The sequence below is a fragment of the Myotis davidii genome, unplaced genomic scaffold (genome assembly GCF_000327345.1).
Source record: "Myotis davidii unplaced genomic scaffold, ASM32734v1 scaffold815, whole genome shotgun sequence".
NCBI lineage: Eukaryota > Metazoa > Chordata > Mammalia > Chiroptera > Vespertilionidae > Myotis > Myotis davidii.
In genome coordinates, this window is record NW_006288179.1 from 546,145 (window position 1) to 556,146 (window position 10,002).

At 50.2% G+C, this 10,002-nt stretch overlaps 1 protein-coding gene across 1 annotated transcript in view; it reads right to left on the reverse strand.

Moving 5' to 3' along the window:
* The window catches only part of ST8SIA5 (ST8 alpha-N-acetyl-neuraminide alpha-2,8-sialyltransferase 5), a 61,828-nt gene extending 52,130 nt beyond the window's left edge, over positions 1–9,698 (reverse strand). The window contains exons 1-3 of the mRNA XM_006759952.2: positions 9,662–9,698; positions 8,600–8,751; positions 8,161–8,175 (exon numbers count right to left, since the gene is read on the reverse strand). Of these exons, the coding sequence (XP_006760015.2) occupies positions 8,161–8,175; positions 8,600–8,751; positions 9,662–9,698 (204 nt within the window). The remainder of the gene's footprint in view (positions 1–8,160; positions 8,176–8,599; positions 8,752–9,661) is intronic.
* Between the last annotated feature and the right edge of the window lie 304 nt (positions 9,699–10,002).

The following is a 10,002-nucleotide window of genomic DNA, read 5'->3' on the forward strand; positions in this document are numbered from 1 at the left end:
GGGCTGCCTCCTGCAAGACACACACTGGGGAGGGAGCCCGCAACCCAGGCATGTGCCCTGACCAGGAATCAAACACTGATCTCCTGGTTCATAAGTCAATGCTCAACCATTGAGCCTCGCTGGCCGGGCCAGATAGGGTTTTTAACTAAAAAAATAGACATAAACATTTATATGACCCATTATTATAATAAACCTGATATTTGTTTGGTGTCTTACACATCAAAAGTGCTTGCTCTTGCAGATGTTAGCTCATTAGCGCCTCCTAGCCTCTGGCTGGCCCATTTTGCGGTGGAAAGGATCAACGCTCTAGCTGACCAAAAGCTCTCCTACCCAGAAGTCTTTGGAGTCAGAGATGTGGCTCTTTCTCCCACACATAAAGGCAGGCCTGGCTCCCTGGGGTGGGACCAGTGCCTACTCTGACCCCACTCTTGGCTTACTGGTCCACTCTTGCTGTCTTCCAATTCATGATAAGTTTTTTGAACAAGGAGGCCCTCACTTCACTTTACCCTCGGCAACACAAATTCCGTGGCAGGTCCCACACAGGTCCCCGTTGGCAGAGTTCCCATTTTTTGTCTAGCTGGCCCTCACCTGCAGAGTTCATGAATCATCATCACTCCAGGCAAGGTACCTTTGTTTCTTTATTTCCCTCCTCATTCTCCACCCTCATCAGATATCCACTCTGATAGTTGTCTTTAGATGCATACTTCCTTGGGAAGGGGGCGGAATCTATTTGAAAGTAATAAATCCAGATTATTCTGAAAATGTACAGCTTGCTGTGTTTTCATAAGCTGAACACACCCATGTAACCAGGACAAAGACCAAGAAACAAAAGCATTATCAGCCCCCTGCCCCAAACTCTCTCCTTTCTTTTTCTAGTTACCATGGACTCGATGGTAATCACTATTTGACTTCTAGCTCCAAAGATCAGTGCTTCCTGTTCCTGTATTTTATACAAATGGCATCGTACATTACATATACTTTCATATCTGACTTTTGCTCACCACCAATTGTGAGATTCATGCGCATGTTGTGTGTGACATGTTGTGAGTTTTCTAGGATGGCCCCCAAGATTCCATCAGTCTCTCTTGTACACACACCTTCTCAAACATTCGTCAATTGGGCATCCATCTAGGTGCTGCTGTAGCGTCCTTTTGCAGATGTAATTAAGGCCCTGTGTTTGAGGAGATTGTTCTCGATGGACCTGATCGCATGAGCCGTAGGCTTTTTTTGAAGAAAGAGATTCGACGTATGAGAGGGATGGACACGAGGGAAGTTCTACATTGTTGGCTTCAAAGACAGAGGGGTCCACACGCAAGAGATGGTACTGGCCTCCAGGAGCCTAGATGGGCCCCTGGCCCACAGCCAGCAAGTAATGGGAGCCAGTCCTCCAATCAGAAAAGACCCTGAATTCTGCCAACAACCTGAGGAGCTTGGAAGAGGATTGTGAGTGAAAAAGGGCCACATACTAACCCTGGCAAGCTCAGGAGGGGCCTGCGTGGGGACCCTACAGACTCAGAGACCGAAAGGAACCACATAGGATGGTCTGAACGTAAAGATTCCTGCCGAAGCCGGTTTGGCTCAGTGGATGGAGCGTCGGCCTGCGGACTGAAGGGTCCCAGGTTCGATTCCAGTCAAGGGCATGAACCTGGGTTACGGGCACATCCCCAGTGGGAGATGTGCAGGAGGCAGCTGATCGATGTTTCTCTCTCATCGATGTTTCTAACTCTCTATCTCTCTCCCTTCCTCTCTGTAAAAAATCAATAAAATATATTTAAAAAAAAAAGATTCCTAACTAAAAGTGAGCCACGGCAACAGTCACATCCTAGGCCTGTTACTTCCTTGACAAAAATCAATCTTTATTTTTTAAGTGACCCTGTCTATTGTCTAAGAATGTCAGAGTAATTTCCTTTTCCAGACCGCTCAGGGTACACCCACCACACCAGGGAGGCCACAGGACCCCTCGTTGTTATCTTGCTCCCCCAAATACCATCTCTATGTGCTGTCAATATTGCTAACTATCCTATACCCACCAATGTAAGAGAAGTATTTATCTGTTTCATTCTACCACCAATGGATTTCATGTAACCCTCCTTACATCTCCTTCTTTGATTCTAATATATAAAATAAGCTGTAAAACGGCCATTCTCTGGAGCATTTTGTTTCCCAGCAATTGACTCAAATAAACTCGTAAAAAATTCTCTACAGATTTGGACCTTTCATACTTCAATAGGATCCTGAGATCCAGCCACCCACACCTTAACTTCAGCTCGTGGGGCGCTCAGCAGAGAACCTAGCTACATCGTGCCCAGGTTTAAGGCCTACACACCTGTGAGCTGGAAAATGTTTTATTATCAGCCCTACGTTTGTTGTTTGTAGTCTGTGGTCATTTGTTTCATAGGGATAGAACACTAGCCTATGTGTTACAGTCTAGATAGTTTATAGATACCATTAGAGTATGTTCCATCTTATTGCTGTAGAGTATGCCACTGTTGGGCTGCACATAACTTATTCACCCATTCTTCTGTTAATGGACATGTGGGTAGTTCCTGCTATGAGCTTCTAGTGCATGTCTTTTGCTGGTATTGGTATTTAAAAATGAAATTTTGGGGTCATAGAATGTGCGTATGTTCAGCTTTAGTGACTACTACCAAACAGTTTTCCAAAATATAAGTTATTTTTCCAGACTTGCTGTGACCTAATAGGAACTGGTCCCCACCTTTACCAACACTACTATCATCATCTGGCTAGTCTAATCGAAAAAAGCCCACTGAGCCAAGAGCCAAAATAGTCCAGGGAAAGTAACAGCTTTGAACCCTGGCATTGACTTCTCCATGGCCAGGTCACCCGCCTGAGTTAGCGGGGAAGAAGACTGATGCTGACACTCGCGCAGTTGGAACCTCGCGGCAGTCTGCGGTGTGGGATGGATTTGGATCACTCGCTTCTCTGCAAACGATCAGCATTGTCCACCTCTGCTGACGCTGCCCTTCTAATCCTGAGGGTGTTTTAAATCTGACTGTCTTCACAGCCAGTCAAAGAAGCATCTTACTTAACATGCACACAAACACAAGCATCTGGGGTGGGTCAGACCCCAAGATCTTGAAACACGGAGGTCTGCAGTCCCCATTGCTGCTATTAATATGGATCTGGTTCCGTCTGAAGCCGAAAGCACATTCTGATTGTAGAACTGCAGCAAACACTCAGCAAGCCTTGCAAACAAAGGAGTAAACACATGCATAAGCTATCGCAACGCCCGAGTCAGCGAACACCATTTTTACATCCTAATTGCCAGGAATGGGGACAGCTGCGTCATTGTTTCAAACACAAGCTCACGCACAATTAAGCCAAGAACACATGTCGACACTGGCACAAGCTGCTAAATTGCTGATAACTGATGGGCACTGCTCATGCTGTGTGCGCTGTCTCCGATATAAAATGGAAAGACTCCTTTTTACCCAAGACCTCAGAGGTTTCTGCCGGTTTAGGAAAGCCAGGTTTTGTGTCAGATGGCCAGATTATGTAAGTGACATTCCACCCACGTATTCAAGGAGTTTGTGATAAGTACAGCATGCTGTTCTCGTGCCTCCTTATATTGGTGTTAACAAGGCAAGCTTCAAGAGGCTGGCTTCTCGGGTGGGGATGCTTTGCCTGTGATGAGGGGGGTTTGCAGCCACTAAACAGAAATGCCCCTTGACAACCAGAGAGCCAGGGTTTGCCGTGGCCTGGTCAACTGCAGACACTGGACCCTACTTCATCAGCCTTGTGTTCAATAAGTTACTATTACCGAATAGAGCTGTAATTTAAACCCCTTGTTCAGTTGCCTTACGAAGTGCCAACTGCGTTCCAAATAACATTGAATAATCTTGAACACAGATATGAAGTCACCTTTGGCCTTCTCATCTCCAACCTGAGAAACAGCCGCCTCTGCGTTTCCCTCCTTTCTATAGATTTATTATTTTTTTATTTTCTTTTTCTGTTTTTACTTTATTTTTCAATTATAATTGGCATTCAATATTATTTTATATTAGTTTCACATCCTCCTCTGTTTGAGCAACACCTCCCAAATATTCCTCTCCTGCATTTACCCCAATCTATCCAGTTTGTTTCAAAGGGTAAAGATTTATTATTATTAACCCTTAACAGTTTATGCATCCAATGCATTGCAATGCAGAAAGATTCATGTCCACCAAAATACCACATGCGGGCGCGCACGTACAATGCGATTGAAACTTCGTGGCCCATGTGCAGAAGTCGGTATTTTGTGGAAGAGCCACACTCAAGGGGCCAAAGAGCCGCGTGTGGCTCGCGAGCCGCAGTTTGCCAACCACTGGCCTATACAATGCTAGCATTTCAAAAGAATGCCCGATAAACACAGCTGCTTAGAGATGCTTACAGCGCCCTGGGTACCTGAGAAGGGAAAAGGGATGAGGGTTCCACTATGGTCACCCGCTAAAGCACCAGGGGAGCTCCCCAACGCTAGTGCCATGGCCACAGCAAAGCACGTGTCATTTCACTAAAAGAACCCGCCATCCTAGGTTCTAAATAGCAGCTCCAGGCATTCGGTAGACATGGTGGGAGTGTCAGCTGAGGGATTATGTGCCAAGGAGATGAGGACCAGCCAGCCATCGTCTATGCCTTTCAAGGAGTTTGAAGCACAGTGGAGAAGGCAGACAGACAACACCCTAGAGCGGGGTAAGTATTCCCAAGTCTAACCCAAATTAGGGGTGGGGAGGTGGGCAGAATGGTAAGGAGGGTGGCCTGAATTGTGATGGGTAAGGACAGGCAGCCAGGTGAAGGAGTGGGGTGAGGTGTGCTGGGCAGAGGGGGACATGTGGGCAATGGTTGTCCCTGGAAGACGTAGCATAGTCGGCTCAGCGTGGCTAGAGAGAGGCGGCTGGGTGGGTGGGCAGGAGCCGGAGCATGGGGAGTTGGGATTTTATCCAGGGATCCATTCCTTGCAAGATGTTAAGTCGGGAAACGATATAATCTGATCTGCACTTCCGATAAATCAGCCTGCAGGCTGGTGGGGAAGAATTTGAGGGAGAAACGGCGGAAAAGGCATGCATGGGACGGCTTATCTTTCTTTCCCCTGAGAGACCTGACCCCTCCCTGCTGCCACAGCCTCCCACCCCACTGGGGTCTCATTGCTGCACCAACCTGAGAGTGAGCTCTCTGCCTCCTTCCAGGGGAGAGGCAAGGAGGACAGGCGAGGGTCACTGCCCTAGGAAACCTGGCTCCATAGTAAGTGCCTCAGCACCCAACCTGCCTGATATGCATGGAAACCCCGTGAAGCATGGTCACCCAGGGCCGGTCCACTGAGCACCGGTGGCCTCGGAGCTTGTCTCTGGCTCACTTTTCTTGCGAGTGGGTGCCTGCGAAGAGAAAGGGGATGTGTCCCGCTATGATCTGGGGTTCCCCCTGCTCCACAGGTTCCTGGTGCAAAAACACTCTTTTCTCCCTCCCTTTGAAAACCCTGCTGCTGGGAAAGGTTCCGCGATAGCTGGCATGTGTATTCTGGTGCTCCATTTGAAGCGCAATTTATCTGAAGCATCTACCCTCTGTGTCCACATGAAAGGTCGCAACCATTAGAAACTGCAGCCCGAGCACCATAAGGAAACCCACAGGCAACCATCCCCTTAACCTCGCCCTCACCCATTTTCAGTGCGATCTAATGGGGAACACATACCTGATGCTAAAATAGACATTGGTGGAAACAGGATTAAAGAAAATGTCTTGTCATCCAACAATGTCAATACTTATACACAAAAAATAAGAGGATTGGTGTATTCTGCCTGCACACCCACAATGTGGTCACCAAGATGCCAGCCTAGCTTGCTATGTTGTGGGTTTGCCCAAATTGTCATGACTGACAGGTCAGGTAGATAGTGCTGTATCCCAGAGACCAGCAAGCTTTTTCTGAAAGGGCCGGATAGTAAATTCTGCCGGCAAAAGTGCACAAATCACTCCCTGGACCCCATAAAATTATTCCACTTGAGTTATCCATTCAGCTTTCATGTAGGGACTTACTGTCAGGAGGTGGGGGTGAGTGTAACCTCTTGGCTTTTCGACTTGCAGCCTGTCAAAGGGTGGGTTCCCATCTGATCCTTGATTAACCATGAGGCCCAAGGAGGACAAGCAAAGGCCCGTGTCTTTCATGGGGGGGGATATGAAATAAAATCAGGTTCAGCTCCGAGGAACAGAAATCCCCAAATGACAAGATGCAATAGATACACATTTTTTTCTGGGTCATGTAACAGACATTCTAAGGGAAGCAATCCAAGGTCAGGGAGTGGCTCCGTTGAAAAAGTCTTTGGAAATCTGGGCTCCTTCTAGCTCATTACTCCACTATCCCAAGGATGTAGCTCTTGTCCTTGTGTTACACAGTAGAAACCAGAGCTCCAGCCATGACGTCTAAAGTCCAGTTAACAAGATGGAGGAAGAGATAAAGACAGGTTGCTCTTTCTCCCTTTAAGAACATTCCCTGAAGCCTCACCTAACACTTCTGCTCACATCTCATTGGCTAACCTAAGTCCTGTAGACGATCTAGATGCAAGGGGAGCTGAAGAAAACAGCCTTCTAGCTGGGCAGGAGCAGGAGGGCCTGTGACCAACGGTGGTTCCCCGGTCAGGAGCTAGTCAACCACAGGAAGGTCAGGAATTCCCAGAATTTCACTTCTGGGATCTGCACGTGGACCCCGACTCTTGGGAATTCTACCCGCATATCTTCAGATTCTTAAAGGTAACTTTTAATGTCATTTGAATAGATGCAGATGACAGCTGCATATGTAATAGTATGAGTATGAACTTTAAAAATACATTTGGACTCCATAACTGTATGACACAAAGTTCCTTTTTTAAAACCCTTTTTTAAAGTGTAACATATGTACAGAAAAGTGCACAAATCTCGGCGTGCAGCTCCACGAATTATCACAACGTGAAGACACCCATGTAACTGCCGAAGGAAAAAGTAAGAGCCTGCCTGGCGTCCTCCCAAGCTAATGTGCCACCAAGGTCCTTCCCTTGTGTCCCCTCTCCCTCCCAACTCTGCCCTCGCCCCATCTTCTCCTCTGTGCACCTCCCTTCCCAAACCTCCCACATACCCTGGGGGAGGTGGCAATTCTTTGAGGCTGTTTGACCTTCTGGTGCAGAGAAAATAGCATGACCTTTGGAGCTAGACTCACCAAGATCCAGATCTCAGCTCCTCGGCTCACTCGCTCTGTGAATCTGGGCAAGCGATGTAGCTTCTCTAACACCGACCCCAAGCGCTGTCCTGAAGGTCAAATCTGCTGGTTCTTGTCCTTCCCACAAGAACCTGTGGCATGCTGGGCCCTGTGAGGCAACATTCTTTCCATTTCACAGATCCACACCATGATGCCCCCAAGATGAAATGCCTGGTCCAGCGTCACCCTGCACGTCAGCAGCAGAGTGCAGGGCGAGAGGCTGGCCCAGAGGTGCTGAGACCCAAAGAGAGCTTGGACCTGCCCGCGGCCTGTGACCGTCCAGACGTTTGTAGGCCCAGTGGTGCCTGGTTCTTTAACAGACTCATTGGCATCCTAATAACTTGCCTCAGCCTCACCAGAAGTTTTCCTAAACAGACACAGAGATGCCAGCCTTATGACACTTGCTAATAAAAACTCCCTTCGCAGGATTGGGTTCCATGGTGTCTAATAATAACTGCAGACCCAAAGCAGTAAATAGCTGGCCATGCAATGAGAGGGTGGGACCCCCCAGGCACAGACAGAACGTGAACAGTCAGAGCCGAGCGGCGTCGGCAGCCGGGGCAGGACCCGGGCCCGGAGCTGGCAAACAGGGCTCCTGGCAGGACCAGGAGGGCAGTGAACCTGCTAGCAAGGCCGGGGCAGCTCGTGCCATCATCCAACAAACACTGTTGGACCATGGCCTGGGTCCAGGTGCCGGGTGACACATGGGCGGAGGAAAACACTGCCCCTGCCCAAGATGTTCAGGCATTTCATTAGAAGGGCGGGTCTTTTCTTCTATTAGAAACAGAATGCTGAGGAGAGAGGCCCGGGGACGTGCCCAGCGTGATGACCGGAGGACAAGGGTGGGAGCCTTCCCTGGGACGCAGTGTGGCCAAGCCTGTGGCTTCCCCTTGTCCATCTGCAAGCCCCTCCTCACCTCGCTCCCCTCTGTCTCAGGCCCTTACCTTGTCCACGAAGTCCTGAAACAGCAACAGTCCCAAGGGCTCACCAAGGGCCAGGCACTGGGCAACGTGCTCATTTCATCTTCACAGTCTTTCAAGCCAGGAACTACCACTGTGGCCATACGCAGGCCGACACTGAGGCACAAAAGCTGGGAAACTTGTCTGAGGTGACACCGCGTGAGAGGTGGAGATGGGATGTGAACCCAGGGCGTCTGCATCGGCCCCAATCTAACCCACGCTGCGGGGTGCTGGCTCCCTACACTCTGTGCTGTCTTCTAAGCCTCTGAACCCCAGGGACCAGGGGCAGGGCTGGTGCACACCTGCGTGTCCAGATCTCAGCTCCTCCACATCCTGTCAAGGGTCCCGTCACCACTGTCCCACCCTCTCCTCGCCCTGGTCGGTAAACCCAATGTCTGGTATGCGGCACTGCCTTCCCCCTCACCTCATCTCGGGCCACCACGCTGGGGGGTTTGAATGTCCATCCAGAGGATGCAGCCAGCAGCCACCGCACAGGCCTTCGCCGCTCTTGCTTGCCCGCTGGTATCCCCAGCTCCGTGCCCCGCAGGAGAGTGGGCGTGGCTAAGAGCTTGGGCCCTGGAGTCACGGGCCTGGGTTCTGATGCCAACCCAGCCAAGGGCCAGACTTGTCCCCGCAGTGTTTCTGGACCTCTCTGAGCCTCGGTTTCTTTATGAAACAGGCTAATACGAGAAACCCCCTTCCAATGTTACATGAGGTGTGAGGCTAGGTGTGCCAGTTACTGAAAAGGGCGCAGGCTGCTTCGGAGGCATGCAGGAAATGTTAGCACCTACATGGCCACAGCTTGTCAAGCAAACTCTGAAACCGCAAAATCAGAAATTTCACTTTCCCACCACAACGTTCTGTTTTCCACCCGTACAGACCTCCTGCCCCCGCCAGGCTACACTGCTGTGTTTGCCCAGGGACTGGAGCCCCCATTCTCAGGTGCCGGCCACCTCCTGGCTTCTCCTCCCTCCCTGTTTTGTTAAGACCTCCTGGCCAATCACTGTACTGACATCCTTATAATTACCCACACTTTCCCTGCACTTGGTCTGTTTCTGTTAGGATTAGGGTCCAGTGGCGTATAATAAAAAACCCAAAGTAACAGTCACTAAAATCGTAGGGTGTATTTCTCTCACACATAAAACACACACACACACACACACACACACTCACCCTCGAGTTAGCCCGTCCAGAGTTAGGCTTGTGACAGTCAGGGCCTCAGGGACCCATGCTCCTCCGCTCCTGCTGCTCATTTCAGCACATTGTCTCAGAGCCCAAGGGAGCCGTCCGAGCTCGGCCATGGTGCCCACTTTCCAGACAGCACGATGGAGAAAGGGAGAGAGGAAAGGACAAAAAATGCAGAGCCCCAGCAGTCTATCCTACTGTTCTACCCCTTTTCCTATCAGCCGGACCTAATCACAGAGCCACGCCAGTCCCTGCTTCCTTCCTGTCCCAAATGAAAGGGGAGATGGTCCCACGGCTGTACCTGCCTGGCCAACGGACAGCCACTGAGGACTCGCCATGGCTTCTACATCCAGGCTGTCCCCTCTGCTGGAGAAAACACCACCACGTGCTGACAGGCAGCCCTGCAGACACATGGCTTCCAGCCACGGAGCCCCCCTCCACTTCCTCTCTCCTGCATGCCTCATGGCCATGACTCCACCTGTTCAGTCACTTTCCTGAAACACCCATCCCACCCTTGTTCCCGGCAGAAGGTCTTGCCTCCGTCCCCCTCTCATCTGTCCTTCGGCTCCTCTCTCATTCCTCCGGAGCTGCACCAGCTCCAACCAGGGTGGCTGACGTCCTGGCAAGAGCAGGCCAGCTCTT